The 21,326-nt window shown below is 33.5% G+C and overlaps 1 protein-coding gene across 1 annotated transcript; it reads right to left on the bottom strand.

Annotated features, from left to right (window-relative positions):
- Positions 1 to 458: 458 nt before the first annotated feature.
- Positions 459 to 5,919, bottom strand: LOC120077420 (disease resistance protein At4g27190-like). The gene is made up of 5 exons (XM_090313639.1): positions 5,729 to 5,919; positions 2,732 to 5,210; positions 1,768 to 2,280; positions 800 to 1,693; positions 459 to 681 (listed from the first exon to the last, which is right to left on the bottom strand). The coding sequence occupies exons 1-5, from the start codon at positions 5,917 to 5,919 to the stop codon at positions 649 to 651; spliced, it is 4,110 nt and encodes a 1,369-aa protein (XP_090169765.1). The 3' UTR covers positions 459 to 648.
- Between the last annotated feature and the right edge of the window lie 15,407 nt (positions 5,920 to 21,326).

Below are 21,326 nucleotides of genomic sequence, written 5' to 3'. Positions count from 1 at the left end.
TCTATCATTCATAGATTAAAACATATCCAATCTTGAGGATTTGATCTATTACCAACTGAGACGCAAGTCAACTAATTAAGATGTAATGGTAATCTCTTTGAAAGTGAATTTACATTAACAAACTTTTGTTATTCAGATTTAAATTTTAATATTTAATTTTAAAAATCGATCTATAGAAGTGGGATGTATATCTTTGAAATTAGGACAAACACTCTGCGGTTATAAGCATAAACTTCCCTTTCAATTGATAAATTAAATTAAAATTTCAAACCGAAACAAAGAAAGAAAATAAAAGGATTACCCCAAAAACAATTAACATCATCAATATTACTTGCAAATTGGTTTAACAATGGTTCATTTAAATAAAAATACTTGATAAGTACATTTGTAAAATATATCAGATGGAAAAATAGTTTTTTCATCAGAAAAATTATCATATCTTATCTCTTGATGGGGTGTAGGATATTGTCTTAAGAAATTTAACCGGAACGTATTAATCAAGGTAAAAGTAAATTTTAAAACTTTTGAGGAGCAAATTAAAATCAACCCATAACAGAATACAAAGTCGAGGATTCTCAACAGCAACTTGAAAGTATCTTGGAATGTGATGAGGATGTTAAGGATGTATCGAAACCTAGATGAGATATTCTAGTGGATCCTCTGTTTCTGTTCCATGGTATCCTTTTTCCAAAAAAAAAAAAAAAGAAAAGAAAATGGTTGTTAGTAAAATGTACGATATTGTTAACTTGGGATGGATATAATAGTTTATAAATGAGGTTGAAGCAATAAAGATGCATACCTGATACAAGTATCTGATGCTTCTCACAATTTCATCATTCCACATGTCTTCAATAATGACATTTAATCCTTGTGCTAGCGATACTGAGACCTTATTTCCTTCTCCCTCCACATGTGACAACTTGGGCGTGCTTATTATTCCATATGAAAATGTCTTCATTTCAGGGCATCCACTTATTTTCAATTTCTCTAAACTTGGAAACTTAAGCACGCATTTTTCAGAGTGAAAACTGGCCAGTCTTGTTAAATTAGACAACTTCAATTCATTCAGTTTATCGAAAATAATTTCTTCACCCTCTTCTTTTCCTTTTGGCTGTACAACTATAGACCTCATTTCTGTACATTCATTTATCCACATTTCCCGGAGATTCACTAGATTTTTTGCCACTGAAGAGCCAAACAAATTCATCATTCCATTGCATCTTTCAACATCCAGAAATGTCAAGTTGGAGAATGTGATTGATGATGGCAGTAAACACTTCAAATTATCACATCTATCCACAACGATAGATTCCAAGATATCAACGAAGCAGCTTGTGGCCGTCATTTGATCAATGCTGTCCTCCCAAATGTGTGTAAGCTTAGGAAGATTATACAAACATAAATGCTTCAATTTCGCACCACCACTACTACTAGCATGATAGTTCTGGTTGTTTTCTTCTCCATTTCGGAATATTTTTACCCATTCAAAGGCATTTTCAATTTGTAAATGTCTAACAACTGATCTCCATACTGCAGATTCACTCATTTCGAATGGCAAACTAACCATGTCGTCATCTTCCGAACCAATCAAACGGAGAGTTAGGAGTTCGGAAAATGACTCTGGCCTAAACCAAAAGCTTCTTCTTTTCATCAATGTGTAGTGTACTGTCAAATATCTTAAGCTTGGGAAAATCTGAAAAACAAAATTAAATTTCGTAACTATGTTTTATTTAATTAACTGACTAAATAAGAAGAAAGATGCATTACCTGAGGGGACACCAGCTGTGAGGCTTCGTCGGTCTCTCCAAATATTTCAGTTTCCCCAACACAGTCTAATTCTTCAAATTCCTTCATATGATTGATGAAAGAAACTGGAAATAGAGTTTTAAGCTGAGGACACTCCTCAACCTTGACTTTCTTTAGATTTGGAAATGTTAGAAGTTCAAGGGCTGGATCGTTATTCCACACATACTTTAAGTTCGGGAGAGAGGATAACTCTAAAATTGTCAATGGCACATCTTGGTTGACAATAATACTGGTGGATTCTTCAATCTCAAAGATCCTTTCTACTAACTCACAATAACGGACTACTAATCTATTTAAGAAAACAAGTGATCTTACCATACGTGAAGGAAATACATATGTAAATTTGTTGCAACCTTCAATAAATATGCGTTCGAGTTTGCTAAAATAATTTTCAGTTAGCCCATTATTACGCCACAATGTCTCAAAATTGTTTCTTCCTCCAATATATAAGCTTTTCAATTGAGGAAATGCAACCTGCAATTATATTCTAATTTTAGTAAATAATGTTGGAAAGAAATTTTGGAAGTTGAAGAAATTTGAAAGAGAGAACGGAGAAAGAGGTTTCGTTCTACTTTTTTAGCTTGATTCAAACGATAAGATATCCATTCTGTTTGTACTAGTTGGCACCTCTAAATCTATAGATACGATTTTGCCAACACATTCATGATCTAATGGTTATAAACATCTCTTTAAAATATTCTCTACAACTATACTTCTTTTAAGTATTTCCTACAAGTAATTTTTTTAGGATATTCTAATAATTAATTATTGATCTAGAAATCGAGCTTTTGTTTTGGACTAGCCCCAAATACTTATAACTCAAAATCAAGTTTATTTCAACAAATAATTGTAACACCATATAATTTTGTGTGTGTGTGTGTGTGTTTAAAAACATAGAATTAATGTGGGGGGTTTTGTTGGTTACCTGAAGATCAAAATTAAGTGGACTGATATTTCCAATAATTGCAGGAGGATAATCAATTTCAAGATGCTTTAAAAGGGGATAACAAGAATTTGCATATGTATTGCAAAGAAGCATTGTAAAACCCACTGAATCTCGTAAAACCAATTTCTCACATTTTTGCAATAGTATTTGGAACACTCCACCAATTGAATCAATGGGTGAGTCTATATAAAGATTCAAGGCTGTTGTGTATCTCTTGTCCTTCCTGTTGTAGGGGTTATTCCTGTCGTTGTAGTGGATGTTCCAACGTTCATCACCAACAAAAATCCGACATGTTTCTAATTTCTGTGTACTTTCTAAACTCAACTCATTTGACAAAATCTCAACATTCTTCAGATTACATAACTCTAAATGGACAAGATGCGTAAGACAATTCAATTCTGAAAGTTTGGCATTTCTAATCAATTTTTGCTTGTACCATACTTCCTCTCCCCATCCATCGAAGCTATGGGAAAAACTCAAATCTTCCAATCTTGTCATCTTTGAAATAATGTTGGGATGAATCACTTTCAAGTTCATACAATGAGAAACTTGTAGCACCTTAAGTTGTGTTAATTTACTCGTACACTCAGGAAACTCTTGGATCCCTCTGCAGAAATGAATCTCCAAAATTTTCAATCTCTTTAGCTCACCAATTGCATCAATATCATTAGAATCACAATGTGACAAGCATAATACTCGAAGGTTCTTTAACGAGTAGATTAATGACGGTTCAAAATACCACATTCTCACATCTAAAACTCGAAGCTCTTTCATTCCTTCAAAAACAGTCTCCAAATTTTGAATAGTGGGTCGTGGACCCAGTCCATTGCTAATTAATATAAACAATTGGAGGTTTGGAAACTCCAACTTTGGGGGAAGGTTGAGAAATGTCGTGGGATCTACATAGATTGCATTATAGGATCCATGTCTATTATCTTCTTCCCATGCTCTTTGTCCATTTCCATAGGTAAATGACGTCATCTTATCTATCTTTGATGCAATATATTTCGCAAAATCGTGGACCACATCATGCATTTTAACATAATTATCATCCCATTCAGGGGGCGCTAGAAGTAAATAAGAAGATTTAAGATCATCAACCAACTTAATTACCCTATTCTTAGCATCTTCCCAAGTATTTGTTTGATTTAGCAATCCCATACCCATAGCATACTTTTGCAAATCGTCCACATAAATCCTGTGATCATCTGGAAATACACTACATAGTAGCAATAGTAACTTAGCTTCATTTTCTATCGAATCGTAGCTGAATTGGAGACAAGAATACAACTGGTCGCTCACTCCGTGAATATCCACTACAACAGGATTTTTCAATTTCTTCAAAGCATCCTTCCATATCTCTACTCTCCTTCCCTTCAGTGTTTTCCCTAGAATTTTAAGTGCAATTGGTAACCCTCCACATTCATTTATCACATACTTCGCTATTTGTTTCATGTATCCATCTTCGACAAACTCATCACCAATTATATTGCTAAAAAACTTCCAAGACTCTTCTTTAGTTAGAGAATTCACCTCAAACAATTTTTCTATATTCATTTGATTTGTAAATAAATCTCGACGTCGACTTGTCATAAGTATCTTACACCCTTCTATCCTTGAGTCTGAACGGTAAGGAATTCCAAACTCTTTTTCAACATCATATTCCTTCCACAAATCATCCAACATAAACAAGATATTCTCTTTCTTCTCAGCAATATGAGTTTGTAGGCGAGATGTTCTTACCTCCTCAAACTCCATATTTAAATATTCCATATTTAGTTTAGCTCTAATTTCTTCTTGAATATGGATTACACTCTTGGATTGACCTACTTCCACCTGAATCACTCGATCAAACAATTTGTTTTCCAACACTAACTTCTTAACTTCCTTCAACAACGTAGTTTTTCCAACACCTCCCATGCCACATACTCCAACCTTGTTGACATTAGGATTTGCAAGTGCATCCTTTATTTTTTCAGCCATTGAAGTTCTTGACTCAAAAAATTCATAATCTGCAGGGAGAGTAGAAGAACTAGTATCTGGAGAAGGTACAGGATAACCCACATTATCTTTGTTAAACTGCCTTCCTTCATTTATGAGTTCATTAATATCTTCCAACCTCTTCTTTGCTTTTCTCGATAACTGATGTCGTTGGACACAATTAAAGCAGGAGGGATTAGGTGCTTCATTTTGTTGTGCCATGTCCAATACATTTTTCACATTGTCCAACCAGTTGGTAACTCCATCAAAGATTGCATTCCCTTTGCCTTTATCCTGATTAACCAAAATTTGTACGGTACGTTCAGTAGTCCGAAGAATTCCAAGTTTCTTTTCAACTTCCTTAATATTTCCTTTGTAGTGAAAGAGGTAATCTAGTTGATGTAAAATGGGTTTAATTGTGTAATCTGCTAATACTCCAACTACAGCATCCATTTCTTTTAATGGATCTTCGTTGTCCCTGCAGAATTGGACATGGTAAAGTTATACACAAGAAAGGTGACCAAACTATATGGTTCTATGTTGAAAAAATAAATAAATTTTTGTGTATAATATTTCTTGACCAAACTATACATAATGGATTAAACTTGACCAAACTATATGCACAAAACAAAAGGGAATGAGCTATGTTGAAAAAATAAATAAATAAATAAAGGAATGAGCCATTTTTTTTTTTTTTTATGATATTTGAAAATTTAGAGAAAGAATATTAGAGGGTAAATTTAGTCTCCAAGGTTTGGAGTTCGTATCTATTTGGTTTCTAGATTTTAAAAGGTGCATTTTAGCTAGTCTCTAAAATTTGTAAAATGGTTCTAAAAGATCGTTGACGTAATTTGACCGTTAGTTGACTAATGAAAAGTTGATGTCTAATTGAACAACAAAATTTAAACGAGATTAAAAACTTTACTTAATTTATATTATTTCAAATAGTTTACATGGCATTTTTTAAAATTATCTTTTATTATTTCCATTCGTTACTCTTTCCCACTCAATTTCTGTTCTTCTGCTCCAATCTCCCTCCTCATCTTCTCCCATGGGCTACTCTCTCTTACCCTTCCTTCTCTCTCATTTTTTATTTTTCTCTTGTCAACCTCATTAACTGCCCCCGTCTTTGTCATACCCATTTGCCTTGGTTGTAGCCTGAATCCTAAACACCATTCCACCGTCATTGCCTCTACTTTCAACGTCTACAATGGCTTTGTTGCCAACACCGCCGACTGTAGTTGCCTCAAAAACGACAAGAAGAATAAAGACTCGGTGAAATAAAGCTCCGGTGTTGTTGTAGTTTTTGTTAGCCTAATACATTTAGGCCCTTTATTATATTTAGTAGGTCTGTCTTATTTTCAGCACATTAATTTAGCTTCTTATATTGGGCTTGATATACTCTTTGTAGTCTGAAAGAGTATTATTATTATTTCTCTTAGGCCCATCTTAAAGCTTTTTGTGAATGAGCTAGAAGAAGGAATATTCCTCCACTAAATGTTGGGTTTTATGTCCTAAAACTCATGGTTTATAAATAATAAAACTTATTCTGAAAACTCAATAAGTTGCTATTGAATATATGAATTTCTTATTTCGATTTAGAAATAAATCCAATAAAATAAACTAAAAGATCCATGACTATTACATGAGTATTTGAACTTTATGTTGAGACATAAAAGTGTATCAAATTCGAGTAAATAGTAAAAATGATCTGTAATATATGGATAAAGTTTGGTACTTTATTCTGGTAACACTATCGGATGCGGCTCATTTGTAGTTGTTAACTAAGTTGTAAAGTCTTGCAGATGATGTGATCCTCATTCGTACATGTGTCATGTGCAATGGGTTTGTACAAGATCGGACCACAAAATCAGTCACTCTTACTTTAATTTTTATTGTTTAAGATTGACTATTTCAAAGCGATGATCTAGGTAGCTTGACCTTATTCCTATGCTAACTATGAATTCCTATTTATTCGGGATTATTCTTAGATTTGCATAAGTGAGGATTGGCTCAACAACGCCAGTTCAATAAACAATGGGTAAGAACGGGTAGATAGCTGGGGACATAAGGTGCAAGATGGAATTCACTCTTATCCACTTTCAGGGATAGTAGAGAGGTTGTTCTCTTAAGTGTTGACTCCGAGTCTTGAACAAGGAGCCTCATCCTCTCATTGGCTTGAGAAGGACTCAGTTTATTGATTGGATCACAAATCAATTGTTCATTAGAGGATCAGTGGGACTTAAGGAACAAGAGGTAATCTCGGGGGTAAAATAGAAATATGACCCAGCAGTTATTACAAACAACCTGTGAAGGGTTAACTTACTAATCATGGTTATATCGAGCCGACATAATATATCTACAGTGAGGGGAGTGCAACTATGGGCTTTACTGGAGTGACCCAGTAGTTAACGAATGGGGGTTAATTCGGTGTAAAGATTTTAGCCAATTAATCTCGGATCGTTGGAGTCCATGATCTGTAAGTCCACGAGGTCCCCCTACTAGCTCCTAAATGGATTAGTCTTAGAGTAGCATGATAAGTTAATTTGAAACGTTCAAATTAGAAATAAGGGAATTAGTAATTATATATGATATAATTACACGTTTAATTTTGGAACTAAATAGAATTGGAGAATTAATTAATATTTAAATATGATTTAAATATTAAATTCACGAATAGGGATTCATGATGGTGGAATTAGTGTTAAAATTAATTAAATTATTTAATTATTTATTTATTATTAATTTTATTAGAAAATTAATTAATGAGTTAATTTTGTAAAATTAATAAAGTTTTTCAATTTTGAAAACAAAATTGATTTTGGAAATCAATTTGAAAATTCAAAAATTGGAAAAGATGGAAAAGGAAAAAGCGGGAGATCTCCACTTTGATTTCCATGTAGCTCACTCATTAATCTTCAAGCATGAGTTGCTCCTTATGCAGAAATCTTCATTGCATGATAGTCTTGCAATAAATAGAGAAGATTGATGTACAAATCAGGCATGCCAACTAAAGCACTTGAAAAGTTTTTGCTGAAAAGCTTGAGGTTGAAGAAAGTGTTCTTCCATGGTGCATTAGTGAGCTTCTTCTCCAAATTTTCTTTATTCAAGTTTATTTTGAGTCCCACAACTCAAACTAAAGAACCAAGAGAATAGTAAATGAAGGCCTTGAGGTGGTTCACAAGTAGTTTTGGAGAAGATTTGCAGTTGAATTCGAGATTCAAATGGTTCTACAAAGGTATGTTATGAAACTCTTTTATTAGTTTATAAGCATGCTTAATTTATAGCCAAAATTAATGAATTAGAATGCTTATTGATCCTTGTTACTTCCGTTGCTTGCTGGTATTTTCTAACACTAAATCTGTTATAAAAGGTTGCATGGGATTGGTTGATTGGTTGAGGTATATCACCTAAATTCGTTTCTCTTTCCAGGGATTTTATCGTGCGTAAAGTGGTCCCAGCTGAAGCGTTTTTCCTGATGTAATTAAATGGTCAGTTGAGCGAGTATTCAGGGGAGCATTAAGGAAGCGAGTAAGCATGCATCGAGGAAGCGAGTACGAATGCATCGAGTAATTGAGTAAGCTTGTAAGCGAGCAAGCTTTCAGGTGAGCAGTGAGCAACGAGTAGGCGAATAAGCGAGTGATCACGCATCGAGTGAGGTACTAGCAAGGATCGAGTATGAGTTTACAAACTTTGAAGCATTGGTTATTTAAGTGTTTTCTTCTTGTTTATGTGATACGAACTTTGTATTTCCTCTTTCAGAAAGAATTCCTATGTATTCCTGTTATGAATATCAGTAACGAAGATTGAGAGACCTTTCACAGTGGATGTAAATCTTACCCTAAGATTGAACCACTATAATTTCTATGTTCTTTGTTCTTTCTCCTCTTCTTCTTTTATTTTCATTCAAGTACTTCTATTGTATTACAACACTAAGCTGAAAGGTTAGTAAGTCTAGCTTAGGTCAACAGTTTAGTATCAAAGCTTTCGGTACTTGGACACCTGGAGAGAAGTTGAAACTGGAGCCCATGGCAGTTAAGTTTTCGATCGAGAGATTCGATGGAAAGGGCGATTTCGCTCTATGGAAGAAGAAGATGAATGCCCTGCTTGTTCAATAGAAAGTTGCAAAAGATCTAGATGAGCAGATAAACTTGTCGACAACCATGAAGCCAGAACAAATTATTGAGATTAAGGAAATAGCTTATAGCACTATCATTTTGTATCATGCAGACAACGTTTTGAGACAAGTGAATTATGCAAATACTGCAGTCGAGGTATGGAAACAACTTGATGCAATTTATTTGATACAATCATTCACTAATAAATTGTATATCAAGGAAAAGTTCTTTGGTTGTAAAATGGATCCCACTAAAGATCTAGAATATAATCTAGATGTGTATAATGGGGTTTTGTTGGATCTTAGCAATATTGGTGAAACTATGTCTGATGAAAATAGGGTCATAATATTGTTGAATTCTCTGTCTAATTCTTATAATGAAATTAAAATGGCTATTAAGTATAATGGGGATAGTCTCACTATGGAAAATGTTTTAAATACCTTAAGATCAAGAGACTTAGAACTAATGAAGGCTAAAAGGAAAGAACCTGAAGCCTTAATGACAAAGGGAAGGTCAGAGAAGAAATCCAACAAAAATTCGAACCGTGGTAGATCAAAGTCTCAAGGAAAAATGAAGTAGTGTTTCTATTTCCATAAGGAAGGTCACATTAGGAGGACTTATTTTGATCTGGAAAATAAAAGGAAAAATGAAAATAGAAAAGAGGATGATACTCAAAATGTCAATTTGACAGAGAACTACCAAGAAGATGAAATCCTCACTATTTCGGATGGCAAGTTTAAATCAGAATGGATCCTTGACTCTAGATGTTCTTTTCATATGAGTCCAAACCGAGATTGGTTTCAACAGTTCAAGGAGATCAATGGGGGAAAAGTTCTTCTAAGAAATCATCAAGAATGCAGTGTTGAAGGAATTGGAACAGTGCTGGTGAAAATGTTTGATTGAAAGATCAGAGAGCTCACCTCAATAAGGTATGTTCCTGATTTGAAGAGAAATCTTATTTCTCTTGGAGTTTTTGCCACTGCAGGATACTCTTGTAGAATTGAGAATGGTACCTTAAAAGTCATAAAAAAAGTGATGATGAAACTTAGAGGAAAACTTCGACATAGACTGTGTCTTAGAATATGTGCATGCTGATTTATGGGGTCCTGAATAAAATCCTACTATGGGTGGAGCACGTTTTTTCCTCTCCATTGTTGATGACTATTCAAGAAGGGTTTGGACCTATTTGTTGAAAAGCAAAGCTGAAAACTACATGAAATTTATTGAATGGAAGAATTTAGTTGAAATTAAACAGACAAGAAGTTAAAGTCATTGAGGACTAACAATGGCTTTGAATTTTTTAGCAACGAATTCAAGCTCTTGTGTGAGAGAGATGGAATTCAGAGACACCTTACAGTGAAAGGAATACCTTAGCAAAATGGCCTTGCCAAAAGGATGAATCGTACACTGCTGGAAAAGGTAAGATGTCTCATGTCAAATGCTAACCTACCAAGAAATTTTTAGGGGGAAGCATTGGAAACAGCTACTTACCATGTTAATAGAAGTTCTTCTTCAGCTATACAGTTTAAAACTCTCATGGAAAAATGGATAGGACATCCACTAAACTTATCTAACTTAAGGATTTTTTGGTGTGTTGCATATGAACATTCCAAAGAGGGAAAGTTAGAAAATCCTGCTAAGAAGTGTCTTTTTTGGGGTTACCCTAAAGGTGTAAAAGGATATAAATTATGGTGTGTAGAAAAAGAACAAGAGAAATGCATCATTAATAGGGATGTAACCTTTGATGAGACCAAGATGGCATTAACCAACAAAGAGAATAAGGTTGTACAAGAGCCAGAGGCAGCATCTGAAACTTATATTGAGTTTGAAGTACCAAGCCACACTTCAAATGAATTTGAGAATCAGGAAAATGTAGAAGATAACTCTCAGGTGGAAACGGTTCAAGCGGAAACTTCTTAAGGATATAATCTTCAGTCAAACACTCTGGCTAGAGACAGACTGAGAAGGCCGATTAAGCCACCTTCCAGGTAGACAGATGCTGATATAGTTCACTATGCATTCTGAACTAAGCTGAAAGATGCTTATAATGAACCACTGGCCTTGGAAGAAGCAGCAAATTCTAAAGAAAAACTCAAATGGCAACGAGCTATGCAAGAAGAAATAGATTCTTTGATCAAGAATAACTTAGGAATTAGTGGATAAACCACTTAAGCAGACGATGTTTGGATGTAAGTGGATATACAAGCTCAAACATGACATTCAAAATAAAGATTCACCAAGGTATAAAGCAAGGTTTGTTGCTAAAGGATTCAATCAGAAAGAAGAGGTAGACTACAATGAAATATTTTCACTTGTAGTGAGACACACCTCCATCAGAATGCTATTTTCACTGGTTACTAGAGCTGGACCAGCTGGATGTCAAAATAGAATTCTTACATGGAGACTTGTCTGAAACGATCTATATGCATCAACCACTTAGATTTATAAAAGCAGGAACTGAAAATAAGGTATGTCTTAAAGAAATCCTTATATGGTCTAAAACAAGAATCTAGGCAATGGTATCTTAAGTTTGATTCTTTTATGTTGTCATGTGGTTTTAAAAGATGTATGCCCGATCATTGTGTGTACTTTAGACATGAATTAAGAAGACATTCCGTTTTCTTATTGTTATATGTTGATGATATGCTAGTAGCAAGCATAGATAGACAAGAGGTGAATAAGCTAAAAACTTATTTAAAAGGGGTCTTTGACATGAAAGATCTTGGATTAGCAAAGAAAATACTAGGCATAACAATTAATAGAGATAGAGATGTTGGTACTATGAGACTTTCTCAAGAAGCATACTACCATAAGATGCTTACAAGATTTAGAATGAATGAATTTAAATCTGTTACAACACCTCTTGCATCTCATTTTAAGTTATCCCTTGAGCATGCCCCAAAATCTGAGGATGAAAGAAATAAAATGCAAGTTATACCACATGCTAATACTGTTGGAAGTCTCATGTAACTTATGGTCTATACCAGACCAGATTTAGCTCATTGTTTAAGTGTTGTCAGTAGATATATGGTTGATCTAGTGAGTTATCATTGGCAAGCAATCAAGTGGATTCTGAGATATGTTAAAGGAATCATATCATATGGGCTGTTATATACTAAACCCTTAAGTAATCAAGAGGTTCTCACAGGTTTTGTGGATACAGATTATGCAACTGATAAAGACAAGAAAAGATCATTGTCTGGTTTAGTTTTCAAGTTATTTGGAAACAAAGTGAGCTGGAAATCATCCTTACAATCAATGGTTGCTTTATCAACCATAGAAGTTGAATATATGGCTCTAACTGAAGCTTTTAAAGAAGCTATCTGGCTTAATGAGTTAGTAGAAGAATTTCAGATTTCCTTAAAGGATGATTTGGTGATTTTTTGTGATAGTCAAAGTGCAGATTTTTGTCAAAGGAATCAGACCTACCATGAAAGAACAAAGTATATAGATGTTAGGTTCCATTTCATAATAGATGTAATTGCAGAAGGGAGAGTAAGGATTGAGAAAATTTCATCCTCTGAAAATGCAGTTGATGTCTTAAGAAAGACTCTACCTGTAAATAAACTTAAGAGTTGTTTGAAGGCTCTCAAGGTTGGTTCTTTATGAACACTGTTATTAGGAAAGGTCATAAATTTTTCTTACTGATGTATTATGTAGCAAGGTGGAGAATTGTTGTAGTTTTTGATAGCCTAATACATTTGGGCCCTTTTATTATATTCAGTGGACCTGTCTTCTTTTCAGCACATTAATTTGCTTCTAATTGGGCTTGATATACTCTTTGTAGTCTGTAGGAAAAGAGTATTGTTATTGTTTCTTTTAGGCCTGTTGGGATCGGTGTTTTAAATCTCCTGGTAGTCTTGTAGTTTGTAAACACTTTGTAAACATATTTCTATTAATAAAATAAGTGTTATTTTATAAGCATTTACTCAATCCAATAAACTAAGATCCGAGGTTATTTTATGTAACTTAAGCATGTATGTGGAGACATACAAGTGGATCATGCCTTAAGTAATAACCTAAATGGTCTATAGTATATGGATAAAAGAGGGATATCTTATCCGTGTGACACTACGAATAAGGCTCACTTTGTAGATTTTACAAGTTTTGTAAAGTGCTACAAATAGTCTGATCCTGACCATTCATGTGGAGACATGCAAGCGGGGCTATCCTATACAAAGAGTTTGTATAAGACCGGACCACGAAATGATTAGTCTCTTTATATAACGCCATTCATAATTGAGACTTACATTTCACTAAGATGACCATAGGTGACATGACCTTAATTCTGAGTGAGTTGGGATCTCTTGCTCATGAGAACGATCCTTTGATTTGTATGGGTGAGAGTGACCAGATTGTCATCTTAACAAGCCTACCATTTTGGGAATTCGTCTGATTAGGGAGTTGGGAACTCAGCTACATAAGACGAAATTCACTCCTTTCCCAAAACAGGGGTAAGTAGATAAATTGCTCCCTTAAGGACTGATTCCGAGTCTTGAACATAGTGGTCACACCCTCTATTGGGAAGAGAGGACTTAGTCATAGTAGGACTATGACTTATTGTTCATTAGAAGAATCAGTGGTATTTAAGAAGTTAGATGTAACTATAGGGGAAAAAGGGTAAATTGGCCCAGCTGTACTTACGAGCAATTTGTGATGGGTCGTCCCATTGTTGATTGGTTATATGGACACAGAAATATATCTGTAGTGCGAAGAGTGTAGTTGTCGGTCTTTAGTAGAGTGACCAACAGTTAACGAATGGTAGATCTCATGATTAACGAGTTTAGTTAATTATTCACGTACCGTTGGAGCTTCAAGCTACAGGTCCCTAAGGTCCCTTTGGTAGCTCAATGGGTTCAAGTTGAGAATCAAATTTTGGTTTGAAATGTTCAAATTAACAAGAGGAAAATTGATTATGTATGATATAATTAAATTTATTCAATTATATGTGGTATAATTGATATGATGTATTTGATACATTATTAATTGGAGAAACTAATATAAATATGATTTATATTAAATAACATAAAATAGAAAAAGAACTATGGTTTATATGTTTCATATGATGAAATATTAAAACTATAGGTTATAAATATAATATGATAAGTTGGTTATTATATTTATTTATAATATATTAATTATATGATAATTAATTATTCTTTTTCTTTAATAACCGAGTTGGGTGGGAGATTATACACGGTTATGGTAACTGTGAGATAAAAAGAAAATTGATTTTCAAAAGTCATAGTTGATGATTCCTTGAATCGGTTTTCACAAAAGAAAGAATATTTAGTAAAAGAGTTTTACTAAATGATAGCAACTCACAGACTAGACAATCAAGTATCGAGTCTACTATATGATAGTTACTCGTTACTACACGATCGAGTAGCAAGTTTATACGATAGGCTTCTTCTTACTACACGATCGAGTATCAAGTCTATACGATAGTCTTCTTCTTTCTCCCACTTACTCGATCGTCTACTTGATTGTTTGCCTCCTTCATTCCTCTATCCAAAGTCACACAGAGCCCACAACTCCTGGATTTTCACACCTAGAATACCAAGGTAACTCTTATGGTGGTGTTCTTTTCCGTTCGAGGGTCGAGGATCGAGTTACATTCAATAGTGATTGAGGATTCTTCAGTTCGTGCTGTTGGTTGTTTTGATCGTTGCGTTCAAGTTCATGATGTTGAACGAGTAACGATCAAGGGATGCTTGAAGAAAGAGTTCTTCAAAGGTTTGCATACTCTATCCCTTGTTTAATTAAAAAAGCATGCTTGCAATTTATTGTTTGTATATAATCTGTTCTTTTAGACGTAATTGTTTGTGTTCTTTCTCAATGAAATTTGGAACGATCCGCTTCCACTCACTGGTTCTCTATTTAGAGTTCCTTCAAAGCCCACCTTAAATTTGTTTGTGAATGAGCTGGAAGAAGGAATATTCCTCCACTAAATCTATTACAGAAGGCTGCATGGGATTGGTTGATTGGTTGAGGTATGTCACTTGAATTTGTTTTTCCTTCCAGTGATTTTGTCGTATGTAAAATGGTCCCAGCTGAAATGTTTCCCCTAATGTAATTAAATGGTCGGTTAAGCGAGCATTCAGGGGAGTATCAAGGAAGTGAGTAAGCATGCATTGAGGAAGCGAGTAAACGTGCATCGAAGAAGTGAGTAAGTGTGCATCAAGTAATCAAGTAAGCTTGTAAGCGAGCAAGCTTTCAGGTGAGCTGTGAGCAACAAGTAAGCGAGTAAGTGAGCAGTCGAGCGTTTAGTAAGGTGCTAGCGAGGATCGAGTATGAGTTTGCAAACTTTGAAGCACTAGCTATTTAAATGTTTTCTTCTTGTTGCTGTGATGATGAACTTTGTATTTCCTCTTCCAAAAAGAATTCGTCTGTATTCCTATTATGAATATCAGTAAAGAAGATTGAGAGACCTTTTATAGTAGATGTAAATCTCACCTTGAGATTGAACCATTATAATTTATGTGTTGTTCGCTATTTCCCCTCTTCTTCTTTTATTTTCGTTCGAGTACTTCTATTGCATTACAACACTGAGCTGAAAGATTAGTAAGTATAACTCTGGTCAACAGATATAGTAGAAAGGAGAAATGTCCACAAAGCGGGAAGAGGCGGAGAAGGCCTTCCCCTCCATCCCCACCCCTTTATTTCAATCCTATCCCTAAAAAATTCCACTCATTCATGGGGATAATATTCCCCGCAGGAAAAAATTCTTTATTTGTATTTAATTATTCATTTTTTAAACTTGTATTTTTATTCTCAATCTTGATAAAATTTTATATATTAAATGAGTCGTTTTTAATACATTTTTTAATTGATAATGATACTATAAAATTTTCTAATAAAACAATAATATTTTATATATAAACATATAACTAAAATATTTAATTTCAAATTTTCAAAATTTTAAATTTTAAATATTATAAGTTTAAATTTTCAATTTAAATGTTACAATATTTATGATCCTAAAAATAATGTCTTGATACAAAATAAACTAATTGTTGAAACGCTTTAAAATAAACTAATTACTATTAATAAGAAAAAAACTAATTGAAATAAAACTCACTATGGGTTTTATGAACTCACAGAATATGTTTATGTCTGAACATATATATATATATATATATATATGCTTTATGATAAGAAAATAATATTTATGCATATAATTTTTTCCAACAGGGCGGAATGGGAAATCAGGATGAGTGTAGAGGTGGGAACGGGGAATTAAATCCCATCCTCGATTAGTCAACGAGCAGAAATTTCTCCTTACTCCCTCCTCTATTCCCTGTCCAATTGGGGATTCGGGAATGTAATCCCGTCTTCATTTAGTCAATGGGTAGAAATTTCTTCCCGCTCCTTCCTCTATTCCATGCCTCTTTCAGAGCGGGTTCTCATGGGCCTGACCCCGCGAAATAAATTGACATCTCTATGGATAGGTGGAACACATGGTCTATCAAATAATGTTGAAAATGATATTCCAAAATTGCAATTGAAATCCCCAAATCAAAGAACCCTAATAGTTTATTTCGTTATGAAATTCAAATTTATCTTCATAATTTCACAAGTTCAAACAATATCGATGGCCAATTTTACAATTTGAAGACAGAATTTGAGAAAAATACCTAATTTTTCTTCCTATTTCTGACAATTGGCAAGGAAGGATTTGTTTCTGGATAACTAATACTACCAAAAGTAAATTTACAGACCAAATCGCCAATGACAAAAGCTTCATGGTGGAGAAGAATAAGGATAACAATGGAAGAATTTAACTTATTATGTGTGTCAAATTTGTTGGGGGTGATGCCCTAAATCTCTTAAGGTCCTGTAGTCTGTAAACATCTGAATGGACAAACGTTTGTGATGTAATAATATGAGATTTTTTCTTCGTCGTTGTCTATGAAATATGAGATATTTTATTTACATTAACCACAAACCAATAAACTAAGATCCCTGGTTGTCGTTGTAACTTAAGCATGTATGTGGAGACATACAAGTGGATCATGCCTTAAGTGATAACCTAAATGGTCTGTAGTATATGGATATATGAGGGGAACCTTATTCTCATGACACTACGGATACACCCCGCTTTGTAGATAGTTACAAGTGTTGTGACGTGCTGCAGATGGTCTAATCCTGATCATTCACGTGGAGAACTGCGAGTGGGGGTGTCCTATACAAAAGAGTTTGTATAAGGCCACGAAATCTTTAGTCTCGTAATATAATGTTGTTCATGACAGATACTTTCATTTCATTAGGATGACCATAGGTAACATGACCTTAATCCTGAGCGAGTTGGGAACTCCTGTATATGAGGGTGGTCCTTTGATTTGCATGGGTGGAGTGGCTAGATTGTCGACTCAAACCTACTACTTTTGGGATTTGTCTGATTGAGAAGCTGGGAACTCAACTACACAAGATGGAATTCACTCCTTCTCTGAAGTAAGGATAAGTAGATAGATTGCTCCCTAAAGGGCTGATTTCGAGACTTGAACGATGTGGCGCCACACACCTTCTCATGACCTAAGAGATGTCCACTTATAGTAGGACTATGATATATTGTTCATTAGAGGGATCAGTGGTACTTAAGGAGTTAGGTGTATCTACAGGGGCAAAACGGCAAATTGTACGTACCATTGTACGTACGAGCGATCTGTAAAGAGTTATCGTACTGTTGATTAGTTAAATCTGATGAACATAGAAATATATCTGTAGTGAGAAGAGTGCAGCTGTCGGTCTTTAATGGAGTGTCGATAGTTAACGAATGGTGGATCTCGTGATTAAAGAGTTTAGTCAGCTATTCACGTACCATTGGAGCTTCAAGCTACAGGTCCATAAGGTCCCTTTGGTAGCTTAATGGATTCATATTGAGAATTAGTTTTTGGGTCAGTTTGAAGTGTTCAAATTGACAAGAGGAATTTTAATTATATATATGATTAAACTGGTTCAGTTATATGTGATGTAATTGATATGATGTATGAGATACATTAATTGGAGGAATTTGATATAAATATGATTTATATCAAGTAAAGGAGAAAAGGACTATGGTTTAAACATTACATATGATGTGATTTATATCCAATAGAGTCCACATCTCCTAGATTCTCACTTCGAGAATACCAAGGTTACTGAGTGGTGGTATCCGATAGGTTACTTGTTCGTGGAGAAGAGTGTTCGTGATCTAAGCGACAACGAGAGCGAGATCGGGTAGGCGTTCTCAGCGAGAGTGAGAGGTTGTTGTTCCAATCTTCACGAGAGTGAGAGATCAATGGAAAAAAAGTTCTTCAAAGGTAAGTATGTAGTTCCTTTTATATTTAATTTTGAAAGCATGATGTAATTTATTAGAAAATATATAACTGTTCTGTATGTTTGTGAATGCCTTTAATTATATCACAATGAATTTGGATCGATCGTGCTTCCACTGATGAGTTTTCTTTGATAGGAGTACCTTCAAAATTGATGACATTGGAATTTATTGGATGTTATATGTTTATTCTTACAATGATGATGGAGTCTCGTGCATTTCCACCATTTTTAAGACAAAAAAGGAGGTAAAATAAATCAAGAAGAAGGAGAAGAGAAAAGTCAATAAGAGAAAATGAGGAAGAAGTTGGAGAACGAGAAGAAGGAAAGGAAAACGGAAATGAATAGAAATCATAAAAGGAAGTTATTTCAAATGACAAACCTGCTGAAAATATGTACAAAATATAGTAAAGTTTCATAATCTATCAATGACATAGTCATTAATAGAAGTTAATGTCACTAATAGAAACCAATCAGTGTCTATTATTGATAGATTATGAAATTTTGTTCTATTCTGTAAATATTTTTATTCATTTTTCTATATTTGAAAACAACCCAAGAATAAAGGATAATTAGAAGAAAAAAAAAAGGCCACGTAATCTACTAAGATAATATAAATTAAGTAAAGTTTTTCATCCCATTTAAATTTTGCACATCAATTAGCCACATCAACTTTCTGTTAGTGTGAAATTAATTCAAGGACCTTCTAGAATCATCTTTTAAATCTTAGAGACTAAAATGTACATTTTGAAATCTCAGAAACTTATAAATAGACACAAATCTAAAACTCATGAACTAAAAATGTATTTTATCCCAAAAAGACTTGAGAGCAAAGGTTTCTTCGTACCTCACATATTGGTTAAAGAAAAAAAAAATTGCAGAGAGGTTGTGAACGTAAATTATATTGATTATGATCTAATTAGGGGAAATTGGATCCCACATTATGACTTTCCTTGTTTGTATCTTCTCATGGTGTATTTATTCCCCTATGTCTTTATTGTAAAATACATAGTAATCTCAGTAAAATATTCTTAAATTTTCAGAGAGAGATAATGGTTACCGAGAAGTAAATAGAAAGAGAAATATTAGGAAGAAAAGAATCTAGATTTGTGAGAAATTGACAAATTTTAGAGAGTGAACAAAGGAGAGAAATAGGACATTAGAAAGATTATTCGTTTATAAGAAAAAAAATATTTGTTAGAGAGAGATGAGAGGAAAAAATTGAAACTTGAAAATACATTTGATCATTTATTTTCTTTTTGAAAAAATATTTTTCAAAAATTGAAAACTTTGAATAAGTTATCCAACAAATTTTTTTTTTCAAATATGAAAAAAAAAACATACAGGCAACAACAAAATACAACAGTTCTAAAACAATACTACATTATATAAATAATGTTATGTTTTCTTACGGTTCAAATCATTTGATCTCAAAATATTCTTTTTCGTTAGATATATATTTAATTAAGGCTATGAATTCCTAATTAAGTATAAACTCAATGGATAGAAACCCTCAATTAGTATTTAATGGGAATCCTAATTGAAATATATATAAAGGAACCTTAGGGCTTCTCCAATATACCACAATCATACGCATTCGGTCTTTATTGAATCCCATATAGAGAGAGATTCATTAAGGGCATTAAGATAATAGTCATATTAAAAGCTATCATCATCTTGAAACTATCAATAATCTCAATAGAATCCTGTATATTATTTATTATTGGCAATCTAGTAGGGTTAGTCTATTTCAACATATTATTGGCAATCTAGTAGGGTTAGTCTATTTCAACATAGATTTAAAGTAATTATGCTGACATTTTCCTTTGATGATGGGCTAAACCAAGCAAAAATTTTAAGTATAATCACGATTATTAGTGAAATCATGGATGATCAATCATAAAAAGAAAAAAAAAATCTTTTATATCAATTAAACTATGCTCATGTTGAACATATAAATTCACTAACAGCCCAAGGTAGTCAACACATCATTTGAAATCTTACTCAATCAGTCTAAAGCTAGTTTAAAATTATAATCGGAATGATTTAAAAGGTTAGAGCCTGATTTAATTTATGATACTTGGTTTCAAAGGAGTTTAAAAGCAAAAGTTACCTGTTGATTCTTACTAAAAAGATCCAAGTTCTAGTTATAGTTTGAAATGGTTCAAACTCACTGCAGATCTGATGATCATGGGTTATGGATATTTAGTCTAAGTTCAGCAAATGTGTAGATCTCAAAACTAAAGTGTTTATGGTATTGTTATCATTGATATCAATTATTGTACCAATATTTACTTTTCTTAGTAGTCCCAACTTCACCAGTAGCACACTAATTCTCTTTGTCCCCAATGACTAAAATATCCTAGTCAACCATAATATTCTTGTAAATTTAATTTCCAACTTTTACATTTGTGTATAATTGAAAAAAAAAAAAAAAAAAAACTTTCGATTCATGCGATTTAGTTTAAGCAACATTTGAATGTTTAAGTTAAATTCGTCCATTTTACTCTAAAATTTACAAGCATTCGTACAACCATGAAAAAATAAAGTAAAGGTTTTAGATATTTTGATTTTGTTCTTGTTTTTCTTTTGTTACATTTTCTTTTTCTCATCACAATCTATTGCTTTAGATCTTTTGTGTTAAGAGTTTGTTGGTATCCCTGTTGTTTATCTTCCTATTAATTTTTTCATAAATTTTTTAAGAGAGAAAAACAGAAAAAAAGAAGGCTTGAAATGGGAAAAAAAAAAAGAGAGAGAGTAAAAAAAAATTACCTTAAAGCAGAAAGACTTTACTCCTCCTTTGATTGAAGAGAATTAGAGAGAAAAAAGAGTATAAGGAAGGGGAAAGAAAGAACCTAATTATTAATGCAATGGACTACTCTTTTATTATTATTCTCAATGGGCTATTGGCTATTTTTATATGTTTGTGTGAAAGTTGACTTTGGATTTTTTTTTTAAAATAATGTTATTTTAATAATTATTAATAAAAATAGGGTTGGACAAATAATATTGACAAAAATAGGTTTTTTAATCGTGTACTCGGTACACGATTAGAACTAAATTATGTACCCGGTACACAAGTGCCTATGATCTGGCATATGCAGACTGCTAATGTGGCAATCATGCAGCATTGACCGAGGTAATCGTGTACTCGATACACG

This window comes from Benincasa hispida, chromosome 5 (assembly GCF_027475165.1).
Source record: "Benincasa hispida cultivar pf3 chromosome 5, pf3_genome.v1.1, whole genome shotgun sequence".
NCBI lineage: Eukaryota > Viridiplantae > Streptophyta > Magnoliopsida > Cucurbitales > Cucurbitaceae > Benincasa > Benincasa hispida.
The sequence above is the reverse complement of the archived record's forward strand: the minus strand, read 5'-3'. Positions and strand labels throughout refer to the sequence as shown.

What these genes read in the sequence shown, in the direction of transcription:
- LOC120077420 (XM_090313639.1), bottom strand. Translation starts at nt 5,919, where the DNA reads ATGACGGTGGAATGGTGTTTAGGATTCAGGCTACAACCAAGGCAAATG. An exon ending in CAGAAATTGAGTGGGAAAGA is followed by an intron (nt 5,211 to 5,728) that starts GTAACGAATGGA and finishes CCAATTCTGCAG; the next exon opens with GGACAACGAAGATCCATTAA. An exon ending in GCATCAGATACTTGTATCAG is followed by an intron (nt 682 to 799) that starts GTATGCATCTTT and finishes TTTTGGAAAAAG; the next exon opens with GATACCATGGAACAGAAACA.